This window comes from Epinephelus lanceolatus, chromosome 5 (genome assembly GCF_041903045.1).
Source record: "Epinephelus lanceolatus isolate andai-2023 chromosome 5, ASM4190304v1, whole genome shotgun sequence".
NCBI lineage: Eukaryota > Metazoa > Chordata > Actinopteri > Perciformes > Serranidae > Epinephelus > Epinephelus lanceolatus.
The window spans coordinates 18,601,022-18,619,337 of NC_135738.1; the positions used below are offsets into that span (position 1 = coordinate 18,601,022).

General features: G+C 38.2%; 1 protein-coding gene across 1 annotated transcript; it reads right to left on the bottom strand.

The window, feature by feature from the left end:
• Window positions 1-484: 484 nt before the first annotated feature.
• Window positions 485-16,003, bottom strand: LOC117261616 (AT-rich interactive domain 3B). Its single transcript, XM_033634003.2, has 9 exons — window positions 15,715-16,003; window positions 14,444-15,040; window positions 7,716-7,790; window positions 7,540-7,612; window positions 5,903-6,086; window positions 4,175-4,425; window positions 3,465-3,749; window positions 3,280-3,369; window positions 485-1,776 (listed from the first exon to the last, which is right to left on the bottom strand). Exons 1-9 carry the CDS (start codon window positions 15,739-15,741, stop codon window positions 1,637-1,639), a joined length of 1,722 nt encoding a protein of 573 aa, XP_033489894.2. The 5' UTR covers window positions 15,742-16,003; the 3' UTR covers window positions 485-1,636.
• Window positions 16,004-18,316: the final 2,313 nt, after the last annotated feature.

Below are 18,316 nucleotides of genomic sequence, written 5' to 3' on the forward strand. Positions count from 1 at the left end.
GCTAATTAGTTTAATCTATAAAATAGTAATTTGTAAAGAAACTACAGCTCTCAAATAAATGTGGTGGAGTAAAATGTCATTTTCATTTGTAACTGTGAAGCACTTTGTAACCTAGGTTTTGGACAGTCTTAAATAAATTTGACCACGGAAGTTCATTCTTGACACGGCGATCAGAATGTGTGACAACTTATTTCAGTCACTGATGAAGACTGTGAGATGCAACTGAAAGGTAAAAAAACAGCTAATAAATGGACTTTGTGTTGAGATTATTCACACAAGATAACAAATGTATTAGGTTTGTTCGAGCTAAAACACAACTATAAAGAGACTATAACACAATTTTAAAAAACTAAAACGAGCATGATCATGTGCATGCCATGTGAAATATTAGAACAGCCGACTTTTTTAATCGTTCGACTTGTCCTCATAAAGGGAAAATGACTGAGGGGTTTGACTTTCTGTAAACAAAAAAAAAAACAGGGTCTTTTTACAGCACACAAGATTGTTTTATTCCTCATGGCCACATGTCCAAGAAATACATTAATCAAAGACCAAAACAGAGTTCAACACCAACCTTGGTTTTTGAAGTTCACAGTGACACTTGCTTGCATGATTGATATGTCTACTTGATTGTCCACTTACAGTTTATTTCAGCAGATGGCTAAATCAACACATGCTGCATTAAGTATTGCATATTTCTCCAGAAGAGAGAGTGAGGTAGCACTGTTTCAGTGTTCACTTGTCAAAAGCTTGAGGTCATTGGCGATACATTCTCTACGATAATGCAAATACAACACAGCAACATACTATGAGATATAACAACGACGAGTCCAGAGGACATTCCTGAGTCCAGAAGAAATTCCCGAGAAACTTACCAACATTGGAAGTCGACTGAGGTGATTGCCTTTGATTCACAGCTGAAAATAATATATGTCTGTAATTTTAAGGCCGAGCCAAAATGATTAAATAAAAAAATAAAATGAAACACAATACAAAACATAAAAAAATTCAACCAACCTGCAACAAATTTAGGAAACAGATGATGTACTGTACATAATCCCTGAAAGCTGCTATTAAAAGTAGGAAGCTTTCACTCGGATTAAACCAAATGTTTGGGTACAAAATGGCTTCAGCAAAACAGTTACAGACAGCAGCTATGACACTGAGCTAAGGCTTTTTGGTCTCCATTAGCTGCACTTTGGCAACCACACTGCTCTACTATAGAAAAAGGCAGCTACACAACTGTTCGATAATTAGATATAAATGCAGTTGACACCCAAAGAGGATATAAAGACACTTCAGAACAAACCTTGTAAAGCCTTTTAGACATGAATGCCACTACATTTTTTTAAAGAAAAAGCTTCTTACAGGCACAAAGGTAAACCGTGATCTGAATCTATATTATGGTCAGTTTGAGCCTTTGAGGTTTAACATCAATGTCCTCTCAGTTAGACTTATTTAAAACACGTTACGCTGTCAAAATAATGGAAAAACAATGCTAGATTTGTTATGGCGATGTGTTACGGCTGACCTTCCCAAAAGACTGCACTGCCTGACTGAACAAACAGATGGTCAACTGCTGCAACTAGAGAGAAGTATGCATTTAGCTGAGGACAGATTTAAAGACCAGTGAGGCTTAATTTGGTCCCTTTGAGGAGTTGGAAGATGAAGAGGAGGGACTGTGTGAAGAGGACAGGGCACTGAAACCATTTGTTCCTGCCGCAGTTATGACCTGTGACGCTGCAGGAGCAGCTGACTTCTGGGCAAACAGCATTCCTGAAACATAGAGAACAGAGAGAAGTTAAAGCCAATGAACATTAAAAAGCACAAACTGTATGTTTAACCTCATATTTGTAGAACTGACACATTTCCAGGTCAAGTTTAAGGGAGAATTTAGTGTCATATAGTACTGAATGAAAACCTTTAGTGCAGCAGAAAAAACGTTTTAAAGAGCACAAAAAACATTTTGGGATACTTATTTGCTTTCTTGGCTGTTACGATGAGAACATTGATACCACTCTCATGTCTGTGCAATACATATTAAGCTAGAGCAAGCAGGCTAGCTTAACTTAGCATACAGACAAGAAACCAAGGGAAACAGTGAGTCTAGCTCCCACCAGTGGTAACAAATCTACCTGACAACACATCTGAAACCCACTGACTGATCTGTACAAAAATCGAAGACAAAAAATGACACATTGTGAAAGGAAGTCACCGCTCCCAGCCATGAAATAGTCCAGCACATAACCCCCATAAAACTTCAATTTGTTTTCATCAGCCGTCAAATTATTTTCACCTCGTGTGTACGCGTGTGTGTGTGTGTGTGTCTCATGGCAAAATGTAGTCCTCGTGACAGCAAAAGTAGCAGGAACTACAACAGAAGCTGTTCTGAGTATTTTGCCAGGTATATATGTCTGTCTGTCTGTCTGTCTGTCTGTGGACAGACTTTGTCATCCGATAGCGTCACAAACATGAAAGATGCAGTTGTGAAACTTCACAGGAGTGTAGCTGAAAACAAAATGAAGGTCAGCTTCAGAGATGGGAGTGGTTCAGGTGAGGGTGCTGGAAATAGGGGGGATTTTTATATAGGCATTGGGCGAGAGGCAGCGTACACCCTGGACTGCTCGCCAGACCATCACAGGGCTGATACATAGAGACAGACAACCATTCACCCTCACATTCACACCTACGGGCAATTTAGAGTCACCAATTAACCTGCATGTCTTTGGACTGTGGGAGGAAACCCTGGTTCCAAAACTCACACCCTGGGTTCGAACCAGGAACCCTCTTGCTGTGAGATGACAATGCTACCCACTGCACCACTGTGCTGCCACCAAACAAGATGTCACATGTTAATTACCAACGACCTATTTACAGTCTTTATACTAAACTAAAGTACAGTCTGCTGGCTGACTTATTTTTGTAAGTAGTATAACCCAGTATACTGACATTCTTGTTTCACTTATTAAACAAAGTGCAGTGTATTGTAAAGTTCAGTCTCACATCTAAGGATGTGCTTCGTTTTCACAGCATACAATTAAACTGACTCAAAAGATAATAGAAAATACATATATAAATAAAATGATATGATGATAAATGAAAAATGATACTATGATCTCCCCTCGAGGGACTAATAAGGGAATGCTTTCTTTCCTCTTTCTTAAAAACTAAGGTTAATAAACTTAAACATTTCATAAAAATAGATTTCCTAGCTGCTTCTTTTTTTTGGAATTTAAAAAACACAGAAAGGCCAAACTCCATTAAAATGTAATCACTTACCTGAGTAAACAGTGCCATTGACCTCCACAGACACGCTGATACTGGCTGCTCCGTTAGTGGAGATACTCAGAGACAAATCCTGTTTGCTCTCTGTGGGAGAAAAGGACTCCACTTAATGGACCTTCCTAAATCATGTTAAGTAATGATCTGATCGGGCCCGCATCATCACACTCAAGGTAACTCACCCTGTCCGTTGTTAAGTTTGAGGTTCATGGGGTTAAAATGAGACGCCAAGGCCAGGAGGTTTTGTTGGAGGGCCTGCTGCATGAGGCGCTGCTGCTCCTCCGCCATCCGCATCATTTTCTTCTCTGGACCGTCAGCTGCAGCTCCACCAGCTATTCCAGCTCCTTGCTCTAGTCTCTCTCTGAAATGCTCTAACGTGGCAGCTTGTGCTAGCTGTTGTTGCTGCTGCTGCCCCAGAGCCAGAGCCATGGGCAGCCGGCTGGGCATCACAGGGGTTGACATCTCATCTGATTGGGAAAAAAAAAATCACAGTGAAGGTGTTATTCATTCAGAAAATCAGCACAAAGAAATTACAACTTCCTTTTACATAAGACGGTGGCAGTTCTAGCTAGAGGTCACAAGTATCTTAAATCACCCAGGTTCACCACAGTTACTATGACCAGATGCCAACAGACTAACATCACACAGGTGACACTGGTTGGATCTCTCGGAAGTGTGATCCAAAATTATCACTTATTTCCATAGAGAGATTGTAACTTCATAAATCAAGTAGGAGTCTCTAATGGACTGGTATAAAACAATATGGAATCCAAGCTGAATTAAAAACATTCTTGTCAAATTGATCCAAACACCACCAGGTTTTCTTTGAGACAGGAGAGATTTTCAAAATATAATATCATGTATATCAGTTTTCTTACACTCTGCGTCATACCTGCGCTTCTCTTTAGATTCGGGCTGGCGGATGCATTCAGGCTGTTGTGTCTGGTCGGGGTGGTTTGCATCGTGGGTGAAGATAGGAGCGCGTGTTGAGCGGAGCTCGGTGACGGAGAGTAACGGTACAAGCTGCTGGTGTAGCTGGGACGTCGGCCTTCTCTGCGATTACTGTCGATGGCGGCCTGCAGCTCACCTGGAGAACTCAGACCCTTCTTCTCACACTCAAATGCGTAAAGGTACTTCATATACCTAATTTGAAAAATTTTAAATTAGTCACATGATCTGGTGAGAATGAGCACTACCGTAATATATAGTATGCCAGAAAAAGATTAAGTATGTCAAATGCAGAATGCCAAAAATACCAGGATGTTCTACATCTGGTTGGGTTTTGCTGTATGTAAGCCAGCATGCTTTTCTGGCTATTCTGACCCACAGTCCTCTGCACAGATGCTATGTCACATCGACTGAGCTGCAGATGACAGCTCATTGCAACTTTTGACAGCTGTCCAACAGCTGACTAACAGCTACCATTGATGGATGACAGCACATTCAAGTAACTGATGACCAGTTGAATAGTAATAATAGGAATATTAATTGTTTAAACGAACAAAATAATAATTTATGTTACAAACAACAAAAGGATAAACCAAAAGACAACAACAACAGAGACCTGCAGGTGTAATTTAACTGTAGCAAACATCAAGTTAAAATCTACAATCTGTGCAGTTACAACTTTAAAGCGTAACTACATGCACTGCAAAGTAACAACAGCAGAGCTCTTGATCTCTGTCTCTGGCAATCTCGGTAAGTGGCGTTTGTTTATCTCCAAGGTAACAGAAAAAAACAAGAGGGCCAAAGGTCAAGGTGTAATGTTATGAGAAAGCAGTATGTCCTGATTGTGTGCATACTGCCATATAACAGTACATACTTTGTAAGGGCAGCTGCAGTACCTACTAAAAGTAAAAAGATAAAGAATGCGATTCAGAACGCACCCTATTTCAAAATAAATAGGGTGGAAAAGATCAAACATTTAATGTGCCCAATCAGTAATTACAAGAATTTGAATTCAACATTTCAGTGTTGAGAAATGTTTTTTTACTTACTCATGTGACTTTGAATGTCACCTACTGTAAATAGTACTAAGAAATCTGGGCTGACTATTACTGAAACATCCAAGTTTAAGCAAACAGAGAGGCCGAAACTGTGACATCACATGATTACTACTACATGTGGACTTGCACACATCATGTAAACACTTCTAAACTGATCAGAAGAGAACAAAGCTGGTGGGTTTATCTTAAAATAATGGACATTTTTTTTAATAATTTTGTCATTCTTGGAGCACGAAATGTAATCTTTTATACTATCTACTATATTATGTGATAATTTCTTAAAATACAATTATTGTCTCTCTAATAAGGTTGGAAATAGACGGCTATTTATTAATGTGGTAACATGCTGACTGCTGAAGTCATATTGCATTTAATTATAATTATTACTCTAATCATTGTTCAATAAAATAATAAAACCAAATGTGAAATACTAATTGCAAGCATTCCAGGATATTAAGTTTTAACCCATTAGAGAGACTTTAATTCATGTTTGGACAAAATATTAAATCATATGACAGTCATTCTCAGCTACTTTTTCATACTGGGGCATATTTTATTCCTTTGATTTATTTTGAAGACAAATTTTTCAGTTTTTCTCAGAGAGAGACACCTACTGGGTACGGAGGGTAAAGGCTGCGCTGGTGATGGATGTGGGGAGGTTGAGACCTTTGGTGATCTCCCTCCAGATCTTCTTGTTAATAACCTCCACCAGGCCTCCCTTCTCTGTCACAAGCTTGTAAAGCCTGTACAGGTCCAGCACCTGCTTCGCCATGATGGGGATGCGGTTGACAGGAGTTCCTGAGTGAACAAGAGGAAAAATACAATTAAATGTGTTCATTTTATTTGAATTCAATTCTTGAGAAGTTTGCATAAAACAAAAGTGGTCTTGTAAAAGCAAAAAGAGGCGGAAAACTTATTCGGATTTCCCCACCTGAGGGCCTGAGGTTAATGTTGGGTAATATGGCTTAGCATGTATAATCTGTGCGGACAGACTTCTCTAATGAAGCTCATTTCAGATGGATGGGGGTGGGGATAATTCCACAACAGCAGCTCTGTTGCTGCATTGATTGAGCGCGGGGGGGGAGGGGTGATTATAGAGCCAGCAGTGCCTGCCAATCACAGGGTTGACAGCTAACCCTTCCAATCCCGATTTGGAGCAAAGCCAATTAAGCAAAGAGGATATAAAAGCAGTCGACAAGATCACTCTGTCTTTAAGATGGACACATGTCACAGACACACACATCTACTACGGCTATGACCTTTGCACACACGAGTAAAGATCACAGACAGTGTCCTGCTGCATCGCGTCTGTTTGACTGGGATGGACGACATTTATCTGCATATTTGTCTTCAACATACAAAACTTGACACTGTAGGGTTGAAAGTGCAGACAAAACATAAACTGCAACCTCAATTTATTTCAGCTACATCTATTGTTAATCGTGATTTATGGTGTAAAAATAGCTGTTTTTAACTAAATCAAACATTGCAACATTTTCCGAGTTCACACAATGCTATTCAACAGTTCTGATGAAACTTAAACTTACTTGCTTAAACCTTCTGTACAGGGCAAGAATACTTAATTATACTTTTCTTAAGTATGTCTCTATCAAATTATTAAGTACAAGTATAAGCCAAATGTAAGTACATAAAAAGTAAACTGAACCCAGTGATGGCAGTGTCAGCAGCCAGAGTCAGCCAGCTGATCTACTAGTCAGCTACTCTTAGCTACATCTGATCCCTCAGCACAAGACTCTTGGTTCAGGTGACCCATCTGTGAGTTATGCAACTGTTTCCTTTAGTAGATGTTCATCTATAGAGTATATGTGATATCTCACTTCATATTCTCAGAATAATTTAGCTGAACGTGAACTATTCACTCAACCTATGCTGCATGGGTTGGTTTAATTCTACATAAAACAAACGAAAGGGGGTGAATCATTTTTAAAAGCAAAGAGTTTTCAACTCATTTAAAGATCAGTCAATCCTAAAACTTGACCAGCACATCCTGATTGTGGGTTTAACGCTACAGCACGTTGTTGAATTCACTTGCAGTAGGATCAGCTACAATACCAGCCCTGCTCTAAAAATGTCACGCCATCATTGACAAATAAACATCACGTTGACATAAAAAAGCACTCTATCAGCAACTTGTCTAGAACAACTCTACTTTGTTTATTTGATGCTGCCTCAGCTGCTCACAAAACCAAAATGATTTGTTAAACAACAAGGCTCTAACTCTGAATCTCACCTCGTTTCTGCATGAAGACAAACAGCTGATCCAGAAACTCCTTCCGTTGTGGGTCGTTATCCAGTTCATAAAGCTGTGGGTTAAAAAACAAACATCAGCAACAAGATAGTCAACAATTACTCTGTGATTATTTCAGCAATTTTCTTTGTTTACATACATCTACTAATTCTACTGACCTTGGCAAAGTCCCGAGATGGTTCTCCTCTTCCTCTTCCTCCATCGTTGTCCTCAGCCCAGACGGCACTTCCTCTCTGTAAATACACACACAAACAACTTCAGCAAACACAAACACTATGTCAGGTTCATGTGATGAATTCAAGAGTATTTTCCCCAAAATCTGTATATTTAAATCTTCCAAATAAAGCAAATAGAAAGCACAATAATATTTGGTCAATCCAATAGTGACACAACAAGAAAGTAAGTAGTAAGTAAAGTAAGAACAATACAAAACCAAGATAGGTCTAAAACAAATATTACACATCAAATCAGTACCCCGAACAAGCCCAAAACAGCACAGTAATGAAATTGAAATATATAAATATGTGAAAACAAGTGTATGATGATAAAAAGAACATAAAATACTAAAACATAATATAATTGTTGTTGGTTGGACAACTGCCTGTCACATCACAATTTAATGTCTCTAAAATAGTTGATCAATCATGCAGGAATATCTGCAAAGTCCAGCTCTCGTATATCGTCAAAAAAGGGATCCCATATCATGCAAAATGTCCTCAGGGAGCCCTTTATTATGCACCTGATTCTTTCCAGTTTGACAAAATTGAGGACTTCCCTCATCCATAGTGTGTGTGAAGGAGGTGTTGGGGACTTCTACATGAGTAACACCAAGTGTCTGGCTAATAAGGTAACAAAGGTTGTAAAAGTTTCCCCATGGGAAGAGAGTGATACTGTGGGTGGAGTTAAACCAAACAATGGAATCATAGCATTAGGTTCAACAGATTTTCAAGTAACCCTCGACAGTGATCTAAAGATTTCTCCCCTGTAATGCAGGATAAGACCAGAACATGTGTACATGGCTCGCCGGTGCTTGGCTACACCTGTCACAAGTCAGGTTCACATCTTAATATATCCTAGAGAGCGTAACCTTTGTGAAATGAGCATGGTGTACTATTTGCACTACAATGAGTAACTTGAATTGCTTTTGTCCGACTAAAAACTGATATACATATAGTAATGTACTATGGATTATATATAACCCTCAGTGAGATACCATTTCTATTTAAAGCTTCTCTTTATTTATTTTATGCTTTCCTCAAGGACTCTGGACTTTGTTCCCACCTCATGTGTCCAATCCTGCTTTTTTCCCAGCGCTGAAATCTGCATTTACTGCAGGAACAGTCAGACATTAACCAGCTGGTGCTGCTGTAATGCATACTATATGTTACATGTTATATCATATACCATATATTGTGTTACACTATGTAAAAACATTTCCCCTTATGTGTGATATCTCCTTCTATATAGTGTTAATATGCCATACTGTTTCATATTATGTACTATATCATATTTCTATGTTATGCAGAATAACACATTATTATTAGTTAATCATATTGTATATCATTCTTGTGTATGCCATTTTAGTAGATGGTATTACATTACTCTTACAGACACTTTACTGACTTTGCAACTACCAGTCACATCAACAGGGAGTACAATACTGGTCATGGGCACTTTAAATGCTTTAAAATTTTGAGTTTGCTCTTGTATGGCTTCTATTTTTATTTCTGTTTATATTTTACATACTTCTAATTATTTTTCTTTTACTTTTCTCTAATTATCAGAGCTTGTTTCTGTCCTCATGCTGCTGCAACAACCCAATTTTCCCCTCTGGTTGGTTGTCAATAAAGGTTTATCTTATCTTATATGTCTCAAAGGGAGTGTCAGTTTAAAGCTGGGCACAGTAAAAGGAAGCTTATTGAAAGGCCCCATGCTCATTAAGTAGTTTAATGTGACATGTTATTCCTCCATCACTTCTGCCTTGGCAAGACAGTTAAAGGTTAAAAATGTCAGAAGAGGGCAGTGCGTGGAAACTGTGTGCAACTGTGTGGAAAAGCCTGCTGAGATGGTATTGTCCTGCTAACGCACACAGAGAGCTGCATGATGACGCAAGTATGAAAATCGACCGTGGTGGAACAGTCGTAAGAATGGTCTGTCATTACAATTACATTAAGTAGGTGATGTTTTTTCCTGTTATCTCTCCTATCTGTAGTCAAAACAAACATTACAATACATTAATTTAAGGACTATTGTGGATCTAGTTGCAGCTTATAAAATGTCACCCTGATTTATTCTTGAATATCTCTGATTGATTTGCTTTTGTATGCTTATAAGGGCTCACATGTTTACATAAAACAAGGACTGAATGGTATGTTTTTTATTAAAACAAGCATGAGTACTTTCAGCAACAAACATGTTATTGTGTTTCACAGGATCAAATGCTTCAAATGTCATGCTTGTGATTTGTTTTTGTCTTTCATTGTTGTCCCCGATAAAGTTTTTACTTGATACTTGCATTTAAATGTATCATTGAGTACTTAAAACATATTACTCCATTTATTAAGTGTTTGGCGTGGCAACCTGATCTGAATCAGGGCTAACACCCATAATATTTCAACCTGTGAGCTACAAAATACGTGGGAACCAATAATCTGTTGGCTTCCAGTCCAACTGTAACTCTCCTCATGTTTACAGTAACAACACCACTCAAACTGCAAATGCTGGCACACAAACAGCTGCATTATATTGTAACAGAGGTTCCCAGCATGTGTTGTCTGAGGGGCCCACAGATCAGAAGTCACTTGAAGTCAACCATTGTTACATTACTTTTAGCTAACTAATTTAACTATCAATATATTACCATCAGCTAACTTACCACTTATACATTAGCCTACTTTAATCTAACAGTTTTAACCATTTCTAAATTGCTTATATTTCTATATTACTTTTAATTGACTATTTCAACCATATGTACATTACTTTAAATTGACTATTTCAACCATTTATACATTATTTTTAGTTAACTATGTCAGCTATATATACACACATTACTTTTAGCTAACTATGTCAACTATATATACATATTACTTATAGCTAACTGTATGTACATTACTTTTAGCTTACGATGTCAACTATACATACACATTACTTTTAGCGAACTATGTCAACTATATATACACTTGCCTTTTGGGCAACTGTTTTAACCATTTCTAAATTACTTACACTTCTATATTTCTTTTGGCTAAGTATTTTAACCTTTTCTACATTACTTTTAGCTAATTATTTCAACTAAGTACATACAACTTTTAATTGACTATTTCAACCATTTATACATTACATTTAGCTATGTCAATTATTTATATATCACTTTCAGCTAACTATTTTAACCATTTATACATTAACTTTAGATAATGTCAACCATTTGTCCATTGCTTTTAGCTTACTATTTCAACCATTTATACATTACTTTAAGGTAACTGTTTTAACCATTCTACATTACTTTTAGCTAACTATTTCAACAGTTTATACATTACTTTTAGCTAAATATGTCAACCATGTTTGTATTACTTTTTATGAACCATGTCAACTATTTACATTATCCTTAGCCAACTGTTCAACCATTTATACATTACCTTTAGCCATTTCAATTATTTATATACAGCATCACCTTCAGCTAACAACTTTAACCATTTATACATTACTTTACCAAACTATGTCTAACATTTATACATCACTTTTAACTAACTATTTCAACTGGTTATACATTACCTTTAACTAACGATTTTAACAGTTCATACATTACTTTAAGCTAAATATGTCAACTATGTTTGCATTACTTTTTATGAACCATGTCAACCATTCATACATTATCTTTAGCCAACAGTTCAACCATTTATACATTACTTTTAGGTAACAATTTCAGCCACTTCTAAACTACTTTCAGGTAAGCATTTCAACCATTTATGTGTTACACCTGGCTAACTATATCAAACATTTATGTACTGCTTTCAGGAAACGATTTACTTTCATTTACTTTCAACTGCTCCAACCTCTCTGCTCACTTGTTAACTTTCACACACACTATAAACCACAACACAGGTGATACAGCTGACAGCAGATTTTTGATAACTTATTTTTCTTTCTACCACTCACTGCAGAAGTAAGTTGTCCCTCGCATTGGGAATGTTGTAATGGACTCTTTTAAGCACAACCTCTTCCTCTTGAAAATTATATTCTCTACCTGTTTTTAGTTGTTTAACAGTGTAACTGCAGGTATCCACTTCACACATTACACTGCCCCTGTGGTGGCAGGGCTGTGGACACATCTAATGGCTTCTGTTTAGAATTTCCAATAAAGGACTCCCCCAGCAGAAAGCTTATTGGAGTGAATGTAGATAAACATCCCAGTCTTTCACCATGAAATGGGAATAAAACCCATCCCCCCTTATTGATGAGCCAGTGAGACCTACTGTGGCTTTATTAACAAAGAGCCCTCAGTTAAGTGCTCACAGAGTTTTCACACATTGAGCCCTGGGAATCCTGATAGAATTCAGTATGTAGGTCAGGGAAAGGTTTCTTTTGTTTTGTTAAATAATGCTAGTTTTTATAAGGATTTAAATATATTCAAATTACATTAAATCATCAGATTAACAAAGTAGTTCTGCAGAAGTATGGAAGTTCAACCAGTCAAGATAAAAAAACATAACTTAATTTAAAATGTCCCATTGAAGTACTCAAACAACACTAACCTGAAACTTCTAATGAGCTTCATTCAAATCATTCAGTCAACAGTGAAAACATATCCCTCTCCAAATGTTAATGTAACAACAGGGGGGGCAAATTTTTAATCCAAATCAAATTATTGGGTCTTTAGTCACCCGAACAAGTCAAGATAAATTATCTGGCCCCTTGCTGTGCTGTGAGCTGGAACTGTGAGCAAACAGGGGCCTCTTGTGCCCGCCCATGCTGCATTTAAGGGTGTACAGTGAGACGGCACACAGGGAGTGAACAATAGCTGCCCGGCATGGTGAGGCCTGTACACCATGTAGGGATCTTCAAAGATGTTTCATCAATGTAACGACTGAAAGAAAACATTAAAGAAGTAGTAAAGAGGATCCCATTTTTGGAAGAAAAGACAGTAACAAGAGTAAATCATTACAACCATTTCAACCAGCCACACAATGACTCGCAAAGTGAACTTATTTACATGCATGTAACATAAGACAGTGTCATTGCAAATCACTTGAAAAGTCAAGCACATCTACATTTTTAGAAAGCATTTTTAACTGTGTCTGGTTATAGGCTGTATTACAACAGCTTGCACATATTTATAATGTTCACAACAAACCCGTTAGCAATGGTCAAGAAATCTATAACAGCTTTTAGCTTAACTTAACACATAGGTGAATAGGATTAAATTAAATATCACAAGCAATCCCTCCTCAGTCTTGACACAAATGGGTCAAAGCAAACGCTTCCCTTACATTTGTTCCTGAGGTAAATTAAGCCTCTAAGATGTTTCCTGTGCTTTAAGCGCTGGAAAAAAAATCTAAACCATGTCACACACCCAGTTAAAGTCTTTTCACAGCAGCCTCTAAAAACTCCTTATTGTGCTTTAATTAAAGCTGAACAAATGCTCCTCCTTGCCCTAGGTGTTGTGTGCCGGTCTCACAAAAGGAAATGCAATTCTCACTACAGTGGCCATATAATGTATTGATTACGTGCAGTTGAATTGAGCTACCATTAAGTGTTGCCAAGCGATGGCTTAATTATACAAAGCTATCCACTGGGCTACGTCAGCAGAGAGGTTTCTGAGCCTGTCGAGGTTTTAAAAAGAGGCAAATCAACACTCTTTTTAAATTTCTGTCTACATGTAACTTCCACCAAAAGTCAGGCAATGGAGGGGAAAGAAATGCAGAAGCAAATATGAAATATATCTAAATGATGAAAAAGAGGTGTGTAAATCTGATAAGAAATACCAAAAGTCCAAACTGCTCCACTATAACAACTTAAAGTAAACTTTATGGGTAGTCGCTTGCTGGTATGCTGTGAGGCACTACCCCAGCTGTCCCTCTGGCCACAGGCCTCATTAATCATAATGTATTGTATTGGCTTAGGGCCTTTTCAAGGGAAACACACACAGAGAGGAACCAATCAGATTGGTCTCCATAAAGAAGAAGAAAAATCTCTCTGTTTGCTTTAAGGAGTCACACATATGTCGGAAAACATACTCCAAGATACTACCTTTATATTTAAGATCATCTTTTGCCATGTTTAAAGGAGATCTGCCTGATGCAATGAAAGACAAGTCCACCCACCTACCAGGCCATTCCTTACAGTAGTTAACCCCTGAAGCCAACCTTGCCCATAAATACATGCTTCAGGCCATTTCATTAATCCTCCGCTCTCATTTTAACTTCATCTCTGTCAGGCCTGAACCGGCTGCTTTGAACAGTGAGTATTGGACCACGGCCAAGACCAATTAGCTCACCCAGTAGCGGGGATGCATTTTCAAAAGTGTGAGACACGAGGTGAAGTATAGCAGACGGAGAAATCTCTGGCCTGGCCGGTAATTAAACACTATCAAGTATGGGCATCTTGCCAAAGGGACACACACACGTGAGAGAGAGGGAGGCAGCAGCGAGCCTGACTCTCAGCAGGAAGAAGTCAACAATTAATAGGAAGAATTAGAACATACACCAGCAAACACACACACACAGAGAAACATGTTGATCTCCTCTCTGTAAAGATGGGTTTTAATAACTATGGTGTTTTCAAGCAAAGACAGGATTTATCTGTAATTTATGAGAGGAAATGTTCACTATAAAAGATGGTAAAATACAGAAGGAAGAAAAACAATATGGCCTTGATTGGTGCAGTAACTTACTTGTTTAAATGGCTCATCATAGCCCCAGTCAGCGAAGCCATTAGGTGATGTAAAGGCGTGCTGGCCTGCAGGAGACAGCAGCTCCTTCTCCTCATGCTCCTGTTTTATTGCCGGAGATTGGGACATTTGCTTCACAGCAGATGTCTGTGGTGTAGAATAAGGAGGGAATGGGAAGCCTGCAACCTGCTGGAGCTGAGGCTTCTGTGCCTGCTGATGAGGCCCGTCCTCCATCTCCTCCTCATTGTTTTCCTCTGCCTCGTCATTTTCTTCAGGCTCCACCATTTCCTGTCCCTCCTCATCCGAGTCTTCATCTTCCTCATCTGGGTCTGTTCTGCTGAGATGGCTGCTCAAAGCCTGTTGAGCCGCTTGGTAAGTCTGTCCATCTGCTTTGCCAAATAATGCAGAGTCTACTCTGGAGCCAGAGGCTCTGGCTGCAGCGGCGTGTTGAGCAAAGAGGAGCTGGGCGTGAAGAAGTTGCTTCTCATGCAGGTTCATCTCCAGTTTGGCCTCCTGTTGTCTCTGCAGATGCTCCATCATTGCCTCCAGCTTCACTGCGGCGTTACCGGACGGTGGACCGCTCTGCTCAAGTGAGCTTGACTATGGACAAAAATACAAATCACAAACTTTATTAAGAAAATGTTTGATTGGGTGCCTTTGGTTTTATAAACTGAAGCAAATTATCCAAAGTTATTAATAAATAAAGGGAACTGCAATGAACAGGTACAAAAAGGCAAATTAAACTTTACAAAATTGTTGTTTAAATACCAGGTAAAGTGTCTAAATAAAGTCAGACATATTTGTTTTGGGATACAAACAAATAGTCATGTTAAAGTGATAGTTAAAAAAAGATGTGTGAGCTTCAGAAAGCAAAGTAATGTTGGATTAGGTGAAACAAAGCTTGATGCTTGAGACAATAATTAACAGAAAATATATTAAAGTAATTTAGAATAAATTAGCAACCTGTAACAAAATATTTCTCCTCAAGATTTTAACAAAGTCCCCACTTTGTTAAACATTTAAACGAAATCAGAATTAGGTTATATCATGAATCTATTCTTTATAAATGGAAATGCAACTTTATTTCACAGTGCAATAAATGCGAAAACAAGGCCTACACTAGTCATCAGGAAAAAACACTTAACTGGTTAATAACTGAAGAGAAAATTGGATCATTAAGGTGCAAATGCTCCTAAAGGCTCTACATTAATCGCCATTTGCTTTGTTACTGTAACAAACACGAGTGGGAGCGTTACCAAGCCGTCGACACTCACCATTTGCGCCTTTGAGTAATCCATCATCGCCAACAGGTCTTATCTAGTTTTTCCGTCTTCCCTCCGGTAGAAATAAATCGCATCGCATGACCAGTTTGTTTTTAACCAGAAAGAAAGATTCCTCTGATCAAACGTGATTTAAAAAAGCCCCAGCAGTGTGTGGAGGCCGGATTGATCGGAGCTGGAGGAGGGGTAACACTGCTCTGCGCTTTACCTCCCTGGTCACTGCGCATGGAAACTCAAACATCTTTGATTGTCTCTGACTGAGTGGCCTACACCCCCAACTCGGATGAATGAAAGGCCCGCCCCGTGCGTAAAGCTCGTAAAGTGGGTCTTCTCGCCCGCATAGCCTTTCCGTGGAACTACCCTCCCACTTCACAAGGAAATCCCACCCACTGCTATTATCCTATATACTTCTATGGTTATTGAGGTTAACACGACCTCTACTAAAAATATGACAAACATTATTTTAGTCTGGAGCTGATTCATTTACACAGCAAATGGGCCTGACCTCTACACCCACAGAACGCTTTCTTTTCCCTTCTCTGTTGAATTGGTTTCATTTCACAGCAGAAAACATGCATGGAAATTCAGTCTGGCTATTAGGTCACGGCTCATTAGTCATTGTCCTTTTTTCTGTGGAGCAGCATTAAGTACATTAAACAGGAATTTGATTTGGATGCAAATAAAGCTGCACAGCTCTGTCATCCTCATTCACATATACTGGACATATTTAAACTTATTTTTAAAGGTTTTTAAACAAAATTAGACTGCTGCACAACATTATAAATGGAAAAAGAAAAAAAGGTAACCATATGCACATGTACACATATATACAGATAACTCAGATAACTAGATATGCACAGAACCATTAAAAAAAACAGGCAGTTGCAGAAGATGGAGGCCTTATCAGGGTCCATCCTGTTGTGATTGGCTACAAGATGTAAAAAAAAATATATAAATAATTTAATTAAATATGACTTAATTCATGCGGAGTTATCAAGAAAGTGTTTTTTTTAAAATATATCTGGCTTATATATATTCCAAGAATGGATTCCAAATTCTCATGAATTTATCAGAAGAGCCATTTAATGTGAGTCTCTCAAGTTTGAGATGTTGCATCACTTCTCTAAACCACTGAGTCCAGCTTGGTGGTCGAGGGTTCTTCCAGTGGAGAAGGATTAATTAATTAATTAATTTAATTTCATCATTTCAAGTTTAGATCCCAAAAGATTCTTATTTTTCTCTCCTGCTATGCCAAAGATGGTCGTCAAAGGATCTGGGTGGATTTTCATTCAAAAGACATCTGCTAGTGTTTTGAAGATCTAACTCCAAAAATACTGCACACATTTCTTTTCTTCTTTTTTTATTGCACATAGTATTTTTTCTAATTGTTTTGCATTTTTTCCTGTTCTAAATTTATGTTCTTGATTGTCTGTCGTACTTGTTTATATCTTCTCCTACTATGTTTAGTGCTGATAACACCAATGCATCATAGCAAATTCCTTGTATTCCCTCTGAGCATAAAGTGTGTAGCAGAGGCTGGCAGATCTGTTTTAGGTACTGCAGATCTAATATTTTGAGTCCCCCCCCCCCAAAGGACCATCTTTAATTCCTATATCCTCCCGAGACCCGAACTTTTTTTTTTAAACAATGCACTTATAATTTCTCCTCGCTATTTGGGATCAGTAGGATCTTATAAGTATGAAAAACTGAGCATTGTCTTGAAACAGAAAGTGGTTTTTGAACTAAATTATGTCCTCACACAGGAACATTGGGTTTATTTGTAATTGCCACAAGTGTGTAATAAAATATAAAACTGTCAATTCCAATGCCTGAACATTGCTGTACAAAAACAAACTAACAAACAATGCAACATTGTTTTGCAACTCTATGGGTTAGAGATCACTGCTCAAATCTAAAACTGTTTATTTCAATGCCTGAACACAGCTGTGCAAAAACTAAACTGTCATTTGTTCATTTGTAACTCTGTATGATTTTTCCTTGCTCCATAGTCCAAGCTAGGAATGTCTCCAAGCTTTGTCTGTAGGAGCAGTCTGTAACACCTAACTGACCTGTGTGAAATGCTGCAATAATAAAGTCCCAATGTCCACTACCAAGTACTTAATTGGTCAATATGCAGTATGCAATATGCAATATCAAACTACAAACATTAAACATAAACACGTCTCAACCATAAAATGTGATCCGGTTTTGTAGCTTCTCCACTTTTGTGTCAGGATCAGCTGCAGACTCACTTGGCAGAGATGGCTGCCATCTTGCTCTTTCATGGAGTAACATATTGTGCTCTCACTACCACCAGCACAAAAAATGTCCACTAACAAGTACAACAGGTCTAAATTAAGCAGAATGAACTATATGGTGCAACAAAGCCAAAATGTGATGTCCTTACATGAGGACACAGGGTCTCAGGAGGATATTCGTAGTGGCATTAATGAAAAGATGTGTTGCAGATAGTTCAACTTCATTCTAGTTGGTTTCTTGGAGCTCAAACAAGAGAAATACTTGAGGTCTCTTTTAACATTTGCTTGACCACAGGCCGAAGGCAGATGCTGATGATCTGACCTTACTGAAAACAGAA

Coding starts and splice junctions, on each gene's coding strand:
- LOC117261616 (XM_033634003.2), bottom strand. CDS start 15,741: ATGATGGATTACTCAAAGGCGCAAATG. Junction 7,791..14,443: donor ATGATGAGCCATTTAAACAA/GTAAGTTACTGC, acceptor GTGTATTTACAG/AGAGGAAGTGCCGTCTGGGC. Junction 1,777..3,279: donor CAATGGCACTGTTTACTCAG/GTAAGTGATTAC, acceptor TCTATGTTTCAG/GAATGCTGTTTGCCCAGAAG.